Source organism: Canis lupus, chromosome X, assembly GCF_011100685.1.
Source record: "Canis lupus familiaris isolate Mischka breed German Shepherd chromosome X, alternate assembly UU_Cfam_GSD_1.0, whole genome shotgun sequence".
NCBI lineage: Eukaryota > Metazoa > Chordata > Mammalia > Carnivora > Canidae > Canis > Canis lupus.
The window spans coordinates 29,649,904-29,672,416 of NC_049260.1; the positions used below are offsets into that span (position 1 = coordinate 29,649,904).

The following is a 22,513-nucleotide window of genomic DNA, read 5'->3' on the forward strand; positions in this document are numbered from 1 at the left end:
AGTTCATTCTTTAACATGTTGCCTAACTTTCTACCTGTTTTAAGTTTTACCTCAAGTGGTATGCTTCTTTTTGCCCTTGCTGTTATTCAAATATCTTATAAGTTAGTGAAGTGAGCAACTGAAGTTATCATTGATTTGGATATTTCAGGTAAAGTTTTATTTTTCCTTATATACCGCTGACTTTGTGCTTGAATGTAAGCAGATTGGTTTTTTAAAAAGATTTTATTTATTCATCACACACACACACACACACACACACGGAGGCAGAGACACAGGCAGAGGGAGAAGCAGGCTCCACGCAGGGAGCCTAACTTGGGACTCGATCCCAGGTCTCCAGGATCACACCCCGGGCTGCAGGTGGCGCCAAACCACTGCACCACCAGCGCTGCTCTATAAGCAGATTGTTTTTTTGTTTTGTTTTGATTTTTTGCTTTTGTTTTTGTTTTTTATAAGCAGATTGTTAATCTAATTTGTGGCCTCCTGATTTAAGAAAATAGATGAAGCCTTTTCTTGTTGAGTAGTTAAAAACTATCTAGTGATTGACTCATCATTGCCATCATCCTTTTCAAAGAAAGACCTACGAGAGAGAGAGAGAGAGAGAGAGAGAGAGAGAGAGAGCTACCAGGGGCATCTGGGTGGCTCAGTCAGTTAAGCAACCAATTCTTAATTTCAGCTCAGGTCATGATCTCAGGATCCTGGGATGGAGCCCCACCTCTGTCTCCCCTCTCAGAAGGGAGTCTGCTTGAGATTCTCTCCCTCTCCCTGTGCCCCTCCCCCACTAATGCACCCTCTCTCTCTCTCTCTCTCAAATAAATAATATCTTTAAAAAAACACTTCAAGTGAAAAGAACTGATTTTTAAAGGATTATCAAACACAGTTCTAATCTTTCATGCATTTTTGTGCACTAGACACAGTTGTATAGCAGCTGAGTAATGCTGGTTGGCTACTAAGGTGTTATTTCCCAGTGTAGAATGCTTGGCTATTTCATGTTATTTCCTGATTGCTCCTATGTAAGGATGACATGCTGCAAAGAAGCTAATGGATATCCAGTTTACTAAAAAGTCTAACAATTGTACTTCCAGTCACCTAGGCCTTGCATGTATTATAACAAAGCATACAGTGAGCACATATAGCAGATGATAAATATGCCTTTATTTTTCCCCTCACCCGCAAAATGGTAAATCTGATCATCTTTATTTCTGAATTTAAATATGAAAAATGTTAAGAAGCAATTAATCTGTAACTTTATAAGTACTAATAACATGCTGTATCTTTTCACTTATGCTTATATTGTACTATAACTACCTTCTAAAATTTAATTAAAACATTCTCCTGGTGTCTTAAAAATTAAAATTTGTTGCCATTATATTCTCATTCATAAAGTTGTGAAATAAAAAAAAATTGAGGTCATCTATCTCAAAAGTCTTAGAAACAAAGATATTAAGACACCTGAGGACTAACCTTCAGAGATCCAAGGTATAAATATTTTAACTTAGCAAGCTAAAATCAAAGTCATACACATATGCTGCTACCTCACAGCTTTGATTGCCAACCTTGTCATAACCTTGCCCTGGCTATGCTCTGAATCTTCTGGAATTGCCTTCTATGGCTCAATACTCCATTTCAACTTATTGGTTTTGAATTAATGTTCTGGGAGATAGTTATTCCTAGCTTGATATTGGAATTTGGACCTGCTCTGACTCCCTTGCTTCTCTGTTAGCTCAGCTTTGCTGCACTAACTTAATCCCCACTCAACCTTTCCTCTTGGCTTCATGGTTGCCAATCCAGCACTATGCTTCAGGTATTCTTTTCAATTCCCACTGCCCAATTTTCTGTCTAAGCAACTGGCTAAATCAAACTTTGAAAAATAGATTCCACTTTCTCATATTAGAGTCTCAGAAATTGGAGTCTAGAGAGTTTAAATGATTGATCAAATAACAAATTAATGATTGGTCTTCAATCTAGGTCTCTAAATTCTCAACCTAATACTCTTTCATTTTTACTGAATTGCTTCAAGTATATTGCTTTTAAATACACTGAATTCAAATAGTTTGGGAAACACCAATTGTGATGTTTGATAACAAATACTAAAAACAAGACTTCAAAGCAGACAATAATGGTAATGCTGTAGGAACTCAATGTTTGAGATGAAATACATTCACATTGCAAAGGAAATTTCAAAACTTAAGTGAAATAGACCTATTACTAATACCCAGAAACTACCTAACCAAACAACTGTTTAAACTTTTCAAACACATCACACCTATATGTGTATGTGCACACACAAGCATACACCTATTCATACTAATTAAGACTTTGCTAAACTTAAGCATCCTAAAAATCCCACCAGGGAGCTAATTGGTCACAAAACATTATCTCACTCTTTATTAAGGTCTCAGTGAAAGACATTTTAGTTCCCACCAGAACCATTTCGTTTCTTAATATAAACCAAATGTTCAGTGGTAATTTACTTCAGGATATTTTCTCTTCATTTGACAATTAAATGAGCATTATTGAGCCAAGGTATCAGAATTCATTGTATAATATGTGAAACACATACGAAAAGAGGGACACTTTAAAAGGATCTAATGATACAGAGAAGTAGGGAATTTATCTAAAAGATAAACATTATATGCCTAACCAGATTTGATTCATAATCAAATGAAAATAACTGCTCATTTATTTCAACTTAATTATTTACAATTTCAGTGCCAAATACTTATTAAATAAATGACAGAAAAATCTGTATTCTTATTTTTTTCATAAAAGTCTAAATCCAATTAAACTTATAGAAATGATAAAATGGACAATAGCAAATAAGTTTTATGTGGCAAATTTATTAAAAATTACTTTTTGACATCTGACTAGATTACTGATCATATAACTCTCTTGTTGCAACTATTAGGAACCATCTAATTATAAGTGACATAAATCCTACACAAGCTTTACATTAAAAAAAAAGAAATACATTGGTTTACAGATTTAAAAATCCTAAGGCACATCTAGCTTCAGGTATTTTTCAATTTTTTTCTTAGGTATCTGGCCTTTTCTCTACTTTACTCTATCTCTTTATGTTGATTTTCCTCATTCTCTGGTATACAAGATAGGCACAGGCGTCTTTAGGTTGAAATCCTACTAGCTTAGCAACCACAACAAAAAATAATTTTTCATTTTCAACAGTTAAAGGTAACATCTCAGATTTAACTTTTTAAAATTTTTTAAAGACTTATTTATTTATTTATTTATTTGAGAAAGACAAAGCATGGGGTAGGGGGAGGAACAGAGAGAGAGTGAGAGAGAAACCCAAGAAGACTCCTTGCTGACCAGGGAGCCCTGCATCAACACAGGTTTTGATCTGACAACCCTGAGATCATGACCTCAGCCAAAACCGAGGGTCAAATGTGCAACCAACTACACCACCCAAGCACCCCAAATTTAACTTTTAAATACACTTTTGGCCACATGCCCATGCTGAAAACAGCTACTGTGACCAACAATTTGAGATGGGCTGATTAGACATGGCTGCAACAGGTGTCCTTTCCTTTATCTGTGGCAGTAAATTCAGCTAAACCTAAACCAAATGGACAAGATTGAAGAGTGGGTTTCTCCTTCAAGAAAATCAAGTTGCTATTGTCATAAGTATGTTAAGTGGACACTAAGCAGACAAAAAAAATCCACTGTTCCCAAAAAATAATAAAACATCTTAACCTGTGCCCTATTTCTTACAGGAAGAACTCAAAACTCAATTTCTATTCTGTGTCAATTAGTCCTTCTAGGATAGATTTCATGTCATTTCCACCCCAACACCAAAATTGTGGCCACAGTTCCCCAAAGAAGCCAAGGTCTTTCAAATATATTCCTTCAGCCTGACATACTCTCTTCACCAACACATACCCGACTGCCACTTTCCACCAATAGAAACTCATAATTATATTTAAAGATCCAGATTTAAATGTACCATCTCTGTGAAATATTTCCCAACTCCCATTAATCACACAGTTCCCTTGTACTTATATAATATTATAGATATAAATCTTTTATCACATATAATATATTATATTTTCAGTTTCTATGTGATGCTTCCATCACCTGGAATATAAATAATGTGGGAGAACAGACTTCTGCAATATTTGACAAATCTCTAGTAGATATTAACTGATTCAGTTTATGCTGGACAGATTCATTATAAATAAGTTCAATTGTATAATGTTTCAAATTCCATAGCCAAATCTTATCTTTACATGAACAACTTGAATGACAGATTCCAAAACAAACGTTAAATGGGTCTGGTAAGATTAATTAGTCCAAAAGCTCTTAGAGGTCTCCTTCAAATAGCACTGCAAATGAGCATGATTCTCACCACACCATCCTGGCTGGACTAACACATATGGAACAGAATCAGCAAAATCAGTATACATGATTGAAGGCAAAATACCTATTATAGATCTGTTTTAAAAGTACCTGTGATGTTATGGCTAGATAAACAATATAAATATTTATAATATAAATATACTTCTCATAATATTTGTTCATAGTATTTCTTTATAATATAAATATAATTCTCATGTATGAGAAAGGAGAACAAAAATGAAACAATGCTTTTGTGGAGAATTCCTTAAGGAACTGACCAGAAAACCTGCCAAAGTTTTTACTCAGATTTGTTTTTGTTTTGTTTTGTTTTGTTTTAACGGAAGCTTGAGAGACTGTGTAATTCAAGATGAAGCCATTAAGAATGAAAAGGATAAAAAAAATAATAGATAATAATAAAAGAGCCAACTACAGAAATTCAGCTATGGCTTTCGCAAATTATCAAAAACTGTGGGCTTTCTTAGTGAGTATCTATGATTTGAGGAATTCATGAGGAAAAAAGAGAGAGCTCCTTGGGCACCTGAAAATGAGAACTGCTGCATTTGACTAGCATGACTTTGGCGTGGCATTTTGAAGAAGGCAGTCATATGTAATATAACTAGCTGCATTCGGGTTCTTTAACTTGACATACAAATAACTAGCGCATAGCAAAGCCTGGAAAAGCTTCCCCGAAAGCCGGAGAACAGGCTCATGCAGATAAAAGGAGGTGAAGGGAAGTGCTAGGCACACAGTGAGCCTCCGCAGTATCTACTGGTTTGGAAAGCGGTGAAACCTACCCTGATCACGGTCCCCAGTTGGTAACAATGACGTACATAATAGATACCTAGGCAACAGGCAACGGTGCCTAGCAACTTCTCATATAAGGGCGGTTCTCAACTAAGGCTTAGCAGAAGCTATAGGACTGCAGCCAGGGCTGCAGGAGAAGCCTGAGCGGAGGCAGATCCAACCATGTCGGGCGGGTCCTGACACGGTAACCATAACAGAAAGAGAATCCAGTTATTGTATTTCATATTATGTATTTCATATTATTCATATTATGTATTCATATGTAACCATATGTAAGATCCAGTTATTGTTTTTCAACATCATGCCATAAAAGTCAGGTATCTTTCCACTTGTTCATCAAGATGGAAAATTCAGGTTCCGATGATGAAGAAGATGAATCTGCTGCCCGGCGCAGAAGGCAGATGACCCGATTGCTCCGGGAAGAAGATTTCTATCAATTTGTAAATAATCTGAGTGAAGAAGATTACAAGCTTATGAGGGATAACAATTTGCTAGGCATCCCAGGTGAAACTACATTAGAAGAGTTGCTGAGGAGACTTCAACGAATTAAAGACAACGTAGCACAAAATTCAGATGAAAATAGAGGTATATTTCATTTTTAGGGAGAATAGAATGGGATGGGTAAGGAACTTCATAATACTTTATTTGGTAGCAAGTAAAGTATCAAATACTTTAATTTGGTAGCAAGTAACTTCTCATTAAAAAGAACTGGCATTTACTTGATTTTTGGTGAGAATGGAAAAATATGTTTTTCCCCCAATTCACATTTGAGTCACTTTAATTGAGAAACAAGTGTGAAATAGGCTATTGATATTTTTCTTGGTTTTCCACCTCAACTAAAAGTTCCTCCTACTTCCTGAGCTATTTTTTCTATAAAGACATAGACTTCTTCACCAGTGAACAAATATATTCTATTCAACTGGGGGTAATTTTGCTCCCACCCCTCAAGGGACATTTGACAATATCTGGAGATATTTTTGGTTGTCAAAAATGATGGGTGGGTGTTACTGGCAAATAGCGGGCAGAGGCCAAGGATACTACCAAACACTTCACAATATAGGATAGCTCCCCAAAACTAAGAATTATCCAACACCAAAATGTCAATGGTGCTAAGGTTGAGAAACCCTGATCTAATCAGGTCTGCTGCTTCTCTCCTAGTGTGAAGTAGAAAATTTTACTATCAAATGAAGATGATACATAATAGTTTGGTTCTTAAGCATGGCCTCATATATACTATGCCAGGTTCAGTCTATTCATCTGATCTCACCTTCAGTTTCATGTCACCTCAAAATCTTGGTAACATTAAGAAGTATTCAAATAAATTTTAAACCTATACATATTATTTAAATTTGGGCAATGACTACAATAGTGTTATATTTTTAAACAACTTTGTATATTACCATAATAATTTAAGAGCCTAGAAGTACTGTTGTAGACTAATGAGAATTAGGCAGTAGTGTAAATTGAACTAAAATACTAGCACTGAAAAAAAAATAAAATAAAATACTAGCACTGTACCTTAACCTTATTTAATTGTATTAGTGTTTTGACAGTGGAGTGAAAAAAATGTTGTCTCTTGACTTTCCTCCCACAGTGGTACACAAGGCCATGAATATGATGAAATATTGAAAACAAACTTCCTCCAGATTCCTAAAAAAACAAACAAACAAACAAACAAACAATTCTCTCAATTTATCTAAGATTAGCTAGCTCTTTTCAGAAGGAACTCAAACTTGTCAATTTAGAAAATGTAGTTTATAAAATATTAACTCTATAAATGTGAAATCTGTTTAAAACATCTCAGTATTAAAAGTCTAATTTTTTGTTTGCTTGATAGTTCTAATTTTGATAGTTCCTTTCTGCCCCCCCCCCCCCCCGTTTTTGTTAACAGGTGGAAGACATTCTTCTGACAGTGTATCTAGTAGTGACTCTCTATTAGAATGGCTTAACTTTTTCGAGCAAACTGAAAATGTGACAAGTGAGGAAAGTGAAAACCAATCTTGGGAAGAATCGAGCTGGATTAATTCAAACAGTGATGATTCCAGATTCAATTCAGAAATAAATTTTAACCTTGATAATGGGAGCCCAAATCTAGAGAACCTATATGTACCATCTACAAGACTTACCAGAGGAGACAATATGGAAAACAGCCAAAGGCAAGTGGAAAATCCACAATCTGAATCAACATTTATAAGACCACCTAGATCAGAACAAAGTACAACTGAAACATTAATAGAAGTCCCAGTTACCAGAGTTCGGCGAAGAGCAAGAAGCAGGAGCCCAGAGCATCGGAGAACCAGAGCAAGAACTGAAAGTAGTTCAGCTCCAAATTCAATGAATGAATGTTTACTAAGATTTCATCAGAATATATCACCTGAGACGTTTGAGTACCTTCAGGTAAATGAGGCTGACATATTTTCTAGAATTCAGCAACAAGTAACAACATCAAGACAGCAAATAACTGGACTTGAGCTGCAAAATAGTGACCTTTTTACAACGTCTGGAACAAGGAGTGCTATTGAAGAAGAAAGTTGGTCAGACACAACCAGTGATGATGAATCTTGGGAATTGGAACAGATAAATCCAATCATACCATTTCATCTTGAAGTAGGACAAGTTCATCCTGGGGCATATTCTCATAGAGATGAGAGAGCTAGCAGAACTCCTTTAATATCTGAGACACCAAACAACACTGTCATTTTACAAAGTGAACAAGGAGGATTTGGGCACATGTTTCCATATTTTGAGCAGACAGAAGAAAGAATTTATGTCAGTACCATCAGAATTCCCATTCATAGCATTTTAAATACTGGTTTAAATGATACAACATCTGTTACAATTCAGAGCACATTTACAGAGACAGTGACAGTATTTAGTGACTCAAGTGACTTCATGGACAGTGACAGTGATTTAGTGTACAGTGTCTCACCCTCAAGTCAAAACATGGAAAGGGCAGAGTCACCAAATGAAAGAGATGATTCTGATGGTAGGACTAGTTCTGATTTCCATCCAAATTTTGCATTGATTTCTAGTTCAAATTCCAGCTATGTGTCTAGTTTCAATTCTAGTCCTATTTTCAGTTCCAGCTCCAGTGATGAAAATTCAACAATTAGTTCAATAATGTTTGAAGGCAGTAATGAAATAAGGACACCATCAGGCTCACCATCAGAAAGCAGGCAAGAAAGTACATCTATGAGCTCAATAACATTTGATGATAGTGACTCTTGGACCTCTCTTAATCTGGACCACTTTTTCGTCTTGAATGAAGACAATCACGACCAACCTACAGGACTCACCAAAGCACAAATTGACAACCTGGCTGTAAGATCTTTTGGTGGAAGTGGTGCATTAAAAGCCTGTAGCATTTGCATCACAGAGTACACAGAAGGCAACAGACTTCGCATCCTACCTTGCTCCCATGAATTCCATGTCCACTGTATCGATCACTGGCTGTCAGAGAACTCCACCTGTCCTATCTGTCGTGGGCAAGTAGTGGGTTCTGGTGAAAAAGAAAATTCTAATTGAGATCTGAATCCTTATCTATATAAACTGTTATAGTGATGGACAAACTGTAGTCACCTGCCTAATGTCCACTTTTGGAATGATTCTTAAATATAACAATCTGAATCTAATTTAAAATCGAGTCCCAATGTAACAATCTGAACTGACTCATTGGTTCCTGAAGGAATGACTGGACTTTCTCCAATTTCTCTTCCAGAATAAAAGGATATGTTTAAAAACGAAACAATACTATCCTGTCTGACAGGAAAAACAAATTTCACACTACAGTGGATCACTGAATTTCAAAAGAAACTTAGCAGGTACACTGGGGTAGGAGGAATGTTCCTGATTCCATGAAAAAAATGTCTGAATATATAACCAATTCAGATAGAAACTAGTAGTCTTATCTAGTCATGCAAATCCCAGACGTCTCATATCCCTATCCCATCTTAGATGTGCATACAAAGAGACAGAATACAACCAAAATAATTAAGCGAGTAAAGAATTTATTAGACCTCTTTTCCTACTGGAACCATGGAGGGTGTAGAAGAGAAGAAAAAAAAAAAAGGTTCCTGCTGTGCAAGAAACCCTTAAAAAAGTGAAGAAATTTCTCAGAGTTGAAGATCAAGCATCTGAGAAAAAAGTTTGCCCAAAAGATGCTTCGAAAAACAAGGAGGAAGATTTATCTATGAAAAAGCTAAGCATTACCACAAGGAATACAGGCAGATGTACAGCACTGATATTCAAATGGTGAGGATGGAGAGAAAAGCTGGCAACTTCTACGTGCCTAGAGAACTCAAATGGGCATTTGTCATCAGAATCAAAGGCATCAATGGTGTGAGCCCAAAGGTTCGAAAGGTGTTGCAGCTTCTTTGCCTTCGCCAGATCTTCAATGACATCTTTGTTAAGCTCAACAAGGCTTCAGTGAACATGCTAAGGATTGTGGAACCACATATAGCATGGGCCTACCCTAACCTGAAGTCGGTGAATGAAATGATGTACAAGCACGGTTATGGCAAGATCAACAAGAGAATTGCCCTGACAGGTAACACATTAATAGTCCGATCTCTTGGTAAGTATGGCATCATAAATATGTCATGGAGGATCTGATTCACAAGATCTATACTGTTGGAAAACGTCTCAAAGCAGCAAACAACTTTTTATGGCTCTTCAAATTATCTTCTCCACACGGGGGAATGAAGAAAAAAACCACCCATTTTGTAGAAGGTGGAGATGCTGGCAACAGGGAAGACCAGATCAACAGGCTTATTAGAAGGATGAACTAAGGTATATAACATGAACATTTTTGTAATCTGATCAGTTAATAAACAACTACTTTCCAATGGAAAAAATAGTTTATTAGAGACACTCACATGAAGTCATTACATTCATAATTTGCTATAAAAAGCTTTAAAAATTTTGTCTTCCTATTTCTCTTCCCAACAGTTTGTCCCACTTCTTCATACTGTCTTAAAGTTTCTCTCATTTTCTACTACCAATGTATCAGTTAGGGTCCTGGGCAAAAATTGATGGCACACTTGAAAAGGGTGATGGAAAAAGTTTAACAAAGAGGCTATTTACTAAAAGTGTGTAAAGAATGAAAGGAAGCCAAGAGATGATGAAGTACCCTGAGGCTAACAACTGTGAGAAGCCTGTATTATCACCACTAGGCTTGAAGGGGTATAGAAAGGTAGTAGTTCCTGCAACAAAGAGTGTCCTGTGGTTGTAGTAGAAGGCCATCCAACAAGAGCTGTGACCTTAGATAAACAAAAGGCAGCAATGCCAACCTAAAACTTAGGGTAAAGTGTCATGGAAATAAACACACCCTTACCTTCCTTTGCTCCAGATTGCTAATCTTCTGTTGGTAGTTTCCATTAGCCAAGCCCAACCTGAGGACACAGAGATACTGATTGATAAAGCTGATAAGGGTCGGCCTCCTGGAATCCTAAAGCAGGGCAGAGCAAGATGGCCAGTGGATCCGAAGAGCAAATCAGAAACCATCTACCACAACCAGCATTCCCAATTCTCTTCAAACCCGGTCTGTGTATGCTTTCTTGCCTCATCCCCTTGCCCTTCATTCTGCTTTGACTCAGCTCTTTAACAGTCTTCTCTTAATTTTCCTTTCATCTACTCAGAACTGATACCATGAAGAAGAGAACAAGTACATTTTATCTTTAGAAGTGATGACATGACAAACCCATAGAATTTAATTATATTGCTCTTAAATGTCTCACATTTTGGATTGCTGTGATTATAAACAACTAAGGAAAAAAATCCAGTATAGGTATTGCTTCAATGTTTGCTTTGTAAGTATATTCTAGTCTCAATTTCTTTTTTCCCGTCAAGTGCCCCCCTCAGTGCCCGTCACCCATTTGCCCCCACGCCCCGCCCTCCTCCCCTTCTACCACCCCTAGTTCATTTCCCGGAGTTAGGAGTCTTTATGTTCTGTCTCCCTTTCTGATATTTCCCACACATTTCTTCTCCCTTCCCTTATATTCCCTTTCACTATTATTTATATTCCCCAAATGAATGAGAACATATAATGTTTGTCCTTCTCTGATTGACTTATTTCACGCAGCATAATACCCTCCAAATAAATGGTGCTGGGAAAATTGGACATCCACATGCAGAAGAATGAAACTAGACCACTCTCTTTCACCATACACAAAGATAAACTCAAAATGGATGAAAGATCTAAATGTGAGACAAGATTCCATCAAAATCCTAGAGGAGAACACAGGCAACACCCTTTTTGAATTCAGCCACAGTGACTTCTTGCAAGATACATCTACGAAGGCAAAAGAAACAAAAGCAAAAATGAACTATTGGGACTTCATCAAGATAAGAAGCTTTTGTACAGCAAAGGATACAGTCTTTTTTTTTTAAGATTATTTTAGAGAGAGAGTATGTGTGAGTGGGGGGTGGATGGGAAGAGGGAGAGAAACTCAAACAGACTCCATGCTGAAGGCAGAGCCTGACTTGGGGCTCAATCTCACAATTCTGAGAACATGACCTCAGCCAAAACCAAGAGACCGACGCTTAACTGGCTTAGTCTCCCAGGTGCCCAGAATTTCTTTTTATAAGTTTAGTTCATATAATTTTTAAAAACATAGCCTAAAAAAATAGCCTAATTCTTATAAAGTGTCATATAGTTTATATATCTTAATTTTCATGTGAATGATCCAAAGTATCCAATTACTGCTTACAGCCTCCCAATTTCAATCTGAAAGCTTTAAGGTAAAACTTGAGTTCAAAACCATGCCTACCAAACTCAATTCTAATTGTCCTCATCAAAGTATTACCCAAAACCAAGACACTTTAAAATCAAATCTAGGCCATGCTTGTATTCCAATCTAAACATAGTGAAGGATTTCTTTTTCCTAATTCAGTCTGGAAACTGGAGTTTTTTAAATTTTTGTTTCTGTTTTTTTGTATATTGGCCAAACCAGCGAATTTTGCTTTTAAATTTTCAATCCTGATTTAGGTGAGAATACACTGTATTATAACCAAAGCAACAGTCATAAATTTTGCACAATGTGTAACATATATAAATATGGACAGTGTTAAGTATGTTAAGTTTAAACTTTCTCTAAAAACTTAAAGTCAGAATCATCACTGACTTTTGTTTTCTGTGTGAATTGCTGGCAACCACAGTAATTACATGGAAACATAAATGGAGTGTGCTGGTGAAGTCTTTTAATGTATCTTTGAGCTGGTATATTTTTCACACAGAAGATATTTGCATGGCCAGAAATGAAGTCTTAAATGAACCTCTAAGATTCACATTAAATTCTGAAAGTTGTTTGACTATTCTGATTGTTACTGTTTCTTATACAAGATATATTTCATTTAAAGTGAATGGAATAATTATAACACGACTTTTCTTCTTGCTATCCTAACGTGTTCCAACCTTCCAGAGGATAACAATTGCCTAATCAATGCTTCAGTACATTCACATATGCTTTCTGTGGTAGAATCCTAAAATGTTACCCACTGACTTTCATAGTAGCCCTTCCCCTGGAATACTACCTGTGAATGTGATGGAATATCATACCCATTACTAGGTTATGATGTATGGCACAGTTGATTGGGAAATTATCCAGAATGAGCCTGACCTAATCAGGTGAGCCCTTAAAAGTCACAGAATTTTGACTATTTGTCCAGATAAGATGGTTTATACTCCTCTCTTCCTGCTCCCCACTCTGTAAGTACAACTATATATCCGAGAAATACACAAGACAACCAAAGGAGAACTCTGAAAGTTCTAAAGAAGAAACTTAATTGGCTAGGGACTTTTGGAATGGATGAACAACTTCATGGAAGGACATCTTATGATCCCCACCCAAAAGAAACAGGTGACCCAGGCTCAGCACTTACTCTCAACTTAATAACAGAAAGCAGTTCAAACAGGCTCTTCCCCCACCAGATCAAATGGGAATCCCACCGAAAATACTCAGGTGAGCTCTGCAGAAGCTGTAAAAAGGAACAATTGGAATCCCTGCTAACAATAAGTGACCTGAAAGAGTGCTTTTCTTCCCCACTGGGTCTGAGGTCTCCTTTTACAACCCAGACATACTGGTAATCAAGGGTACCAGCAAAAGTGATCCCATAGCATAAAGCTCCCACCTGGGAAATGCTCTTCTCCTTAGCTGGGCCTTAGACTCCTCTCCCATACACAGAGATACCAGGCAACTTGCCTGTACCAGCCAATACCACAAAAGGATTTCAACCTGGTAAGTATTCACCATTCCTTATAGATAAGGGAGATCCTGACATAGTGCTTGTGGACGAGAGTTTCTCTTCCCCCATCTAGAAGCACCAGGTGCCCTGGCCTGGGAAGATTTTTCTGCCCCCTTAAGCAGCACAAGCACAGACCAGTACTAACCCCACCTGCACAAGATAAATCAAACAAAGTAGTACTGCAAAGGTTCTGAAAATAGAGTGTCATGAAACCATAGCCCACAAAAGTAGAAGAGGGACTGTGTGCCAAATCTAAAAAAAAAAAAAAACCTCCTAAAATTTAAACAAAACAAAAAACAAACTTTAACAGGAACAGTATCCTAACATAATAACCAAAGTGTTCAAGAGACAGTAAAGTGTCACATTTCATACCAAGAATGAGATGCATGACAACTTGAATGAGAAATGAATGATGCCAATCCCAAAATGAATTAGATGTTTGAATTATCTGACAAGGTTTTTATTTATTTATTTTTTTAAATTTATTTATGATAGTCATACAGAGAGAGAGAGGGAGGCAGAGACACAGGCAGAGGGAGAAGCAGGCTCCATGCACCGGGAGCCCGACGTGGGATTCGATCCCGGGTCTCCAGGATCGCGCCCTGGGCCAAAGGCAGGCGCCAAACCGCTGCGCCACCCAGGGATCCCATCTGACAAGGTTTTTAATACTGATTTCAGGCCTTTAAGACCTTTAACAGAGAACCCAGTCACTTCATGATGATATTCTGACTTACAGACCTTGAACTAATAAAGAGATGTTTTAAATCACTATATTTGTGCTATTTTCTTATGAAGCAACAGAAAACTAATAAACTTCTCTTCTATGATCCACCCTGTGCCCAGACAAATATTATAATGAGTCCTAAAATGTTCAGTGTCTTGCTTCTACTATAACTTTATTATATTATTGGTCCTGCAAAAAATACAATTCTTGACCTTTGGGCACCATTTTCCCCTAGAATGGAATCCCTAACTAATTCTTGCTATTGAAGCTTCAAGAAGAAAATATCCTTCCTGTTTGAACAACTGCCAATATCTTAACAGTTTAACTTTACTTCACATCAACCGATTCCACTCTATCAGTGTATGCTTTTTATATAATAAGCATGATTTAATACCCTGACTTTCAAATTATGAAGGCACTTATTTTTGTCTCAAAGCAACTGCTGAGTATTAGATTGAGCTCCCAAATCATATTCCTCTATACTTGCCCTGCCAAATATCAGAAGTTGGGAAGATTTGTACCTGAATTTTCTAATCTCCACTTGATCTGTTTTTACATTATAATTTATCTGTTTAGGTCAGAGGGGAGGAGCAAGATGGTGGAAGAGTAGGGTCCCCAAGTCACCTGTCCCCACCAAATTACCTAGATAACCTTCCAATCATCCTGAAAACCTACCAATTGGGCCTGAGATTTAAAGAGAGACCAGCTGGAATGCTACAGTGAGAAGAATTCGCGCTTCTATCAAGGTGGGAAGACGGGGAAAAAGAAGTAAAGAAACAAAGGCCTCCAAGGGGGAGGGGCCCCGCGAGGAGCCGGGCTGAGGCCGGGGCGAGTGTCCCCAGGACAGGAGAGCCCCGTCCCGGAGAAGCAGGAGCTGCACCGAATCTTCCCGGGCGGAAAGGGGCTCGCAGGGAGTTGGAGCAGGACCCAGGAGGGCGGGGATGCCCTCGGGCTCCCGGGGACACTAACACACACCTGCGCGCCCAGGAGAGTGCGCCGAGCTCCCTAATGGCTGCAGCGTGCACGGCAGGACCCGGAGCAGCTCGGAGAGGCTCGGGCGGAGGAAGAGGCTCCGCGCGGAGGGGGCTGCGTGGCTCTGGGAGCAGCTCGGCGGGGCTCGGGCGGCGGCTCCGCGGAGGGGGCTGCGGGCCGGGAGCGCGAATCCAACAGCGCAGGCTCCGGAGCACAGGGCGCCGGGACACAGCCCAGGATCCGGCCTCCCCCGGGACAGGCAGAGGCCGGGAGGGCCCAGGACAGCAAGGACGCTCCTGCCCCGAGCTGAGCAGATCAGCGGCCCCGCCCGGAGCCTCCAGGCCCTGCAGACTGAGACCTCCGGAGTTCCTGCGGGGGGTGAATCCAGGTTTCCAGAGCTGCCCCGCCACTGGGGCTGTTCCTCCTGCGGCCTCACGGGGTAAACAACCCCCACTGAGCCCTGCACCAGGCAGGGGGCAGAGCAGCTCCCCCAACTGCTAACACCTGAAAATCAGCACAACAGGCCCCTCCCCCAGAAGACCAGCTAGACGGACAGGGGAAAAACAAATTATTGACCAAGCAGCACTGGAAAGTTCCAGGGGAAATCAAGGGATTTACAGTATACAGAATCGGGATACTCCCCCGTGATTTTTTTTTTCTTTTTGATTTCTGTTTGCTTCCCCCATCCATTTTTATCCTTTCTTTTTTCTCTCTCTCTTTTTCTCTTTTTTCTTTTTTCTTCCTTTTTTCTTTTTTTCTTTTCTTTCCTTCTTTCTTTTCTCTCTTTTTCTCCTTTTCCCAATTTACTTGTTTTTGGCCACTCTGCACTGAGCAAAATGACTAAAAGGAAAACCACACCTCAAAAGAAAGAATCAGAAACAGTCCTCTCTCCCACAGAGTTACAAAATTTGGATTACAATTCAATGTCAGAAAGCCAATTCAGAAGCACTATTATAAAGCTACTGGTGGCTCTAGAAAAAAAAGCATAAAGGACACAGGAGACTTTATGACTGCAGAATTTAGATCTAATCAGGCAAAAATTAAAAATCAATTGAATGAGATGAAACCCAAACTAGAAGTCCTAATGAAGAGGGTTAACGAGATGGAAGAACGAGTGAGTGACATAGAAGACAAGTTGATGGCAAAGAGGGAAACTGAGGAAAAAAGAGACAAACAAAAGACCATGAGGATAGATTAAGGGAAATAAATGACAGCCTGAGGAAGAAAAACCTATGTTTAATTGGGGTTCCCGAGGGCGCTGAAATGGACAGAGGGCCAGAATATGTATTTGAACAAATCATAGCTGAAAACTTTCCTAATTTGGGAAGGGAAACAGGCATTCAGATCCAGGAAATAGAGAGATCCCCCCCCCAAAATCAATAAAAACCGTTCAACACCTCGACATTTAATAGTGAAGCTTGCAAATTCCAAAGATAAAGAGAAGATCCTTAAAGCAGCAAGAGACAAGAAATCCCTGACTTTTATGGGGAGAAGTATTAGGGTGACAGCAGACCTCTCCACAGAGACCTGGCAGGCCATAAAGGGCTGGCAGGATATATTCAGGGTCCTAAATGAGAAAAACATGCAACCAAGAATACTTTATCCAGCAAGGCTCTCATTCAAAACGGAAGGAGAGACAAAGAGCTTCCAAGACAGGCAGGAACTGAAAGAATATGTGACCTCCAAACCAGCTCTGCAAGAAATTTTAAGGGGGACTCTTAAAATTCCCCTTTAAGAAGAAGTCCAATGGAACAATCCACAAAAACAGGGACTGAATAGATATCATGATGACACTAAACTCATATCTTTCAATAGTAACTCTCAACCTGAACAGGCTTAATGACCCCATCAAAAGGCGCAGGCTTTCAGACTGGATAAAAAAGCAGGACCATCTATTTCCTGTCTAGAAGAGACTCATTTTAGACAGAAGGACACCTACAGCCTGAAAATAAAAGGTTGGAGAACCATTTACATTCAAATGGTCCTCAAAAGAAAGCAGGGGTAGCCATCCTTATATCAGATAAACTAAAATTTACCCAGAAGACTGTAATGAGAGATGAAAAGGGAAACGATATCATACTTAAAGGATCTATCCAACAAGAGGACTTAACAATCCTCAATATATATGCCCCGAATGTGGGAGCTGCCAAATATATCAATCAATTAATAACAAAAATTAAAACATACTTAGATAACAATACATTTATAGGGATCCCTGGGTGGCGCAGGGGTTTGGCGCCTGCCTTTGGCCCAGGGCGCGATCCTGGAGACCCGGGATCGAATCCCACGTCGGGCTCCCGGTGCATGGAGCCTGCTTCTCCCTCTGCCTGTGTCTCTGCCTCTCTCTCTTTCTCTCTCTGTGACTATCATAAATAAATAAACATTTAAAAAAAATTTAAAAAAAAAACAATACATTTATACTTGGTGACTTATATCTAGCGCTTTCTCCACTCCATAGGTCTTCTAAACACAACATCTCCAAAGAAACGAGAGCTTTAAATGATACAATGGACTAGATGGATTTCACTGATATCTAAAGAACTTTACATCCAAATGCAACTGAATACACATTCTTCTCAAGTGTAGATGGAACTTTCTCCAGAATAGACCACATACTGGGCCACAAATCGGGTCTGAACCGATACGAAAAGATTGGGATCGTCCCCTGCGTATTCTCAGGCCATAATGCCTTGAAATTAGAACTAAATGACAACAAGAAGTTTGGAAGGACCTCAAACACGTGGAGGTTAAGAACCATCTTGCTAAAAGATGAAAGGGTCAACCAGGAAATTAAGGAAGAATTAAAAAGATTCATGGAAACTAATAAGAATGAAGATACAACCGTTCAAAATCTTTGAGATACAGCAAAAGCAGTCCTCAGGGGGAAATACATTGCAATACAAGCATCATCCAAAAACTAGAAAGAACTCAAATACAAAAGCTAACCTTACACCTAAAGGAGCTAGAGAAAAAAGAGCAAATAGATCCTACACCCAGCAGAAGAAGAGAGTTAATAAAGATTCGAGCAGAACTCAACGAAATCGAGACCAGAAGAACTGTGGAACAGATCAACAAAACCAGGAGTTGGTTCTTTGAAATAATTAATAAGATAGATAAACTATTAGCCAGCCTTATTAAAAAGAAGAGAGAGAAGACTCAAATTAATAAAATCATGAATGAGAGGAGAGATCACTACCAACACCAGGGAAACACAAACGATTTTAAAAACATATATGAGCAGCTATACACCAATAAATTAGGCAATCTAGAAGAAATGAACACATTTCTGGAAAGCCACAAAGTACCAAAACTGGAACAGGAAGAAACAGAAAACCTGAACAGGCCAATAACCAGGGAGGAAATTGAAGCAGTCATCAAAAACCTCCCAAACCACAAAAACCAGGGAAGATGGCTTCCCTGGGGAATTCTACTATCAAACGTTTAAAGAAGAAACCATAACTATTCTACTAAAGCTGTTTGGACAGATAGAAAGAGATGGAGTACTTCCAAATTCGTTCTATGAGGCCAGCATCACCTTAATTCCAAAACCAGACAAAGACCCCACCAAAAAGGAGAATTATAGACCAATATCCCTGATGAACATGGATGCAAAAATTCTCAACAAGATACTGGCCAATAGGATCCAACAGTACATTAAGAAAACTATTCACCATGACCAAGTAGGATTTATACCGGGACCCAAGGCTGGTTCAACACTTGTAAAACAATCAATGTGATTCATCATATCGGCAAGAGAAAAAACAAGAACCATATGATCCTCTCAATAGATGCAGAGAAAGCATTTGACAAAATACAGCATCCATTCCTGATCAAAACTCTTCAGAGTGTAGGGATAGAGGGAACATTCCTCAACATCTTAAAAGCCATCTAGGAAAAGCCCACAGCAAATATCATTCTCAATGGGGAAGCACTGGGAGCCTTTCCCCTAAGATCAGGAACAAGACAGGGATGTCCACTCTCACCACTTCTATTCACCATAGTACTAGAAGTCGTAGCCTCAGCAGACAACAAAAAGACATTAAAGGCTTTCAAATTGGCAAAGAAGAAGTCAAACTCTCCCTCTTCGCCGATGACATGATACTCCACATAGAAAACCTAAAAGACTCCACCCCAAGATGCTAGAACTCATACAGCAATTTGGCACTGTGGCAGGATATAAAATCAATGCCCAGAAGTCAGTGGCATTTCTATACACTAACAATGAGACTGAAGAAAGAGAAATTAAGGAGTCAATCCTATTGACAATTGCACCCAAAAGCATAAGATACCTAGGAATAAACCTAACCAAAGAGGTAAAGGATCTATACCCTAAAAACTATAGAACACTTCTGAAAGAAATTGAGGAAGACACAAAGAGATGGAAAAATATTCCATGCTCATGGATTGGCAGAATTCATATTGCGAAAATGTCAATGTTACCCAGGGTAATATACAGGTTTAATGCAATCCCTATAAAAATACCATGGCCTTTCTTCAGAGAGTTAGAACAAATTATTTTAAGATTTGTGTGGAATCAGAAAAGACCCCGAATAGCCAGGGGAATTTTAAAAACGAAAACCATATCTGGGGGCATCACAATGCCAGATTACAGGTTGTACTACAAAGCTGTGGTCATCAAGACAGTGTGGTACTGGCACAAAAACAGACACATAGATCAATGGAACATAATAGAGAATCCAGGAGTGGACCCTCAACTTTATGGTCAACTAATAGTCGATAAAGGAGGAAAGACTATCCACTGGAAGAAAGACAGTCTCTTCAATAAATGGTGCTGGGCAAATTGGACATCCACATGCAGAAGAATGAAACTAGACTACTCTCTTTCACCATACACAAAGATAAACTCAAAATGGATGAAAGATCTAAATGTGAGACAAGATTCCATCAAAATCCCAGAGGAGAACACAGGCAACACCCTTTTTGACCTTGGCCACAGCAACTTCTTGCAAGATACATCCATGAAGCCAAAAGAAACAAAAGCAAAAATGAACTATTGGGACTTCATCAAGATAAGAAGCTTTTGCACAGCAAAAGATACAGTCAACCAAACCAAAAGACAACCTACAGAATGGGAGAAGATATTCGCAAATGACGTATCAGATAAAGGGCTAGTTTCCAAGATCTATAAAGAACTTCTTAAACTCAACACCAAAGAAACAAACAATCCAATCATGAAATGGGCAAAAGACATGAAGAGAAATCTCACAGAGGAAGACATAGACATGGCCAACATGCACATGAGAAAATGCTCTGCATCACTTGACATCAGGGAAATACAAATCAAAACCACAATGAGATCCCACCTCACACCAGTGAGAATGGGGAAATTCTACAAGGCAGGAAACCACAAATGTTGGAGAGGATGCGGAGAAAAGGGAACCCTCTTGCACTGTTGGTGGGAATGTGAACTGGTGCAGCCACTCTGGAAAACTGTGCGGAGGTTCCTCAAAGAGTTAAAAATAGACCTGCCCTACGACCCAGCAATTGCACTGCTGGGGATTTACCCCAAAGATACAGATGCAGTGAAACGCTGGGACACCTGCACCCCGATGTTTCTAGCAGCAATGTCCACAATAGCCAAACTGTGGAAGGAGCCTCGGTGTCCATCGAAAGATGAATGGATAAAGAAGATGTGGTCTATGTATACAATGGAATATTACTCAGCCATTAGAAATGACAAATACCCACCATTTGCTTCAACGTGGATGGAACTGGAGGGTATTATGCTGAGTGAAATAAGTCAATCGGAGAAGGACAAACATTATATGTTCTCATTCATTTGGGGAATATAAATAGTGAAAGGGAATGGAAGGGAAGGGAGAAGAAATGGGTGGGAAGTGTCAGAAAGGGAGACAGAACATGAAGACTCCTAACTCTGGGATACAAACTAGGGGTGGTGGAAGGGGAGGAGGGCGGGGGGTGGGGGTGACTGGGTGATGGGCACTGAGGGGGCATTTGATGGGATGAGCACTGGGTGTTATTCTGTACGTTGGCAAACTGAACACCAATAAAAAATAAATTTAGTATTAAAAAATATATACATAATTTATCTGTTTAAATCCAGAGCATCAATTATTCTCATGAGTGTGAACATAAATATTTCCTTCTTAACAATTTTCTGCTTTATCTTCTTTTAGTTTTTTAATATTTATTTATTTTATTTATTTATTTATTTATTTATTTATTTATTTATTTATTCTGGCCTACTTAAAAAATAAAACCTTCTCTGAACAATACTTTTTGAAAATAGGTATAGCCAATGGATAGGCCTTTGTTAGCAACACAAAGTATATCTTTATTTGGCTAACCATAAAAATAAGTTATGTTCTCAATCTTCCATAAAGAATTAAGTATAAAAATTCTTCTATAAGAGCAAACAAGTTTGAGTATATAACAATATGAAAATCAAAACACTACATGTACGGAAAATTTCACAAAGGGACATAATGTTTCTGTTGAGTAGTATTACCTGTCATCAACTGGCTTTGAGATATCAGTATATTTATCTTCAGTATATTTAAAATAATTAACCAAACAATTTACATCTTTTCATTACACAAGAGGTAAATGTACAATATGTTCTATGAGAAATTTTCCAGTATGAGAATTTGGAATGGAAATCTGAATTTTATTTTTTGTAATTTTAAGATTTGAAAATTCTTTCCCATCCTAACTTGGGCTTTTTCACTGTGAAATAATAAGAGTCTCCCTTTATGTGACAGTTGAAACTAATTTTTATTTATTATTTTTATATGTATTTTTTATTGGAGTTCGATTTGCCAATACATAATACCCAGTGCTCATCCCACCACGTGCCCCACTCAGTGCCTGTCACCTAGTAACCCCATACTCCCACCCACCTCCCCTTCACTACCCCTTGTTCGTTTCCCAGAGTTAGGAGGACAATCATTATATGGTTTCACTCATACAGGGAATATAAAAAATAGTGAAAGGGATTCTAGGGGAAAGGAGAGAAAATGGGTGGGAAAATCAGAGAGGGTGACAAAACATGAGAAACTCTTAATTTTTAGTCATTAAACCAGCACCGTTAATATTGCTACAAAAATGGGGGGGTGGAAAAGCATTTTTAGGAAATTCCTTTTTCTCTCATCCACCATTTATATAGGACAGACACTAATTATCAGCCAACTCTGGGTTCTGGGTTACCCATTCTGACATCACTAGTCATAACACAGCTATCCACCACCCCTGCCCTTGTCATCTATTCTGGAAGTGTAACTTTTGTTGTTGTTATGGCACTTATTTCTAAAATATATTTTTAATTTAACTTGTACCTGTTTCCTCTCCACTCCTACTCCAAAATAGAAGCTCCAGAAGACCTTTATTTTTATTATTATTGCTACATTTCTAAAGAGTATAATAGTTATGGGATCAGTGTGT

General features: G+C 38.5%; 1 protein-coding gene, 1 long non-coding RNA gene and 1 pseudogene across 2 annotated transcripts in view; 2 read left to right on the plus strand and 1 right to left on the minus strand.

The window, feature by feature from the left end:
• The first annotated feature begins 5,271 nt into the window (after window positions 1–5,271).
• LOC491808 (E3 ubiquitin-protein ligase RLIM-like) lies at window positions 5,272–9,253 on the plus strand. Its single transcript, XM_038587157.1, has 2 exons — window positions 5,272–5,739; window positions 7,046–9,253. Exons 1-2 carry the CDS (start codon window positions 5,496–5,498, stop codon window positions 8,677–8,679), a joined length of 1,878 nt encoding a protein of 625 aa, XP_038443085.1. The 5' UTR covers window positions 5,272–5,495; the 3' UTR covers window positions 8,680–9,253.
• LOC111094841 overlaps window positions 5,616–22,513 on the minus strand; it is a 41,987-nt gene continuing 25,089 nt past the window's right edge. The window contains exons 3-5 of the long non-coding RNA XR_005386241.1: window positions 10,487–10,544; window positions 8,564–8,653; window positions 5,616–6,804 (exon numbers count right to left, since the gene is read on the minus strand). This is a non-coding gene — a long non-coding RNA (uncharacterized LOC111094841). The remainder of the gene's footprint in view (window positions 6,805–8,563; window positions 8,654–10,486; window positions 10,545–22,513) is intronic.
• On the plus strand, window positions 9,306–11,279 carry LOC100687043 (annotated as a pseudogene).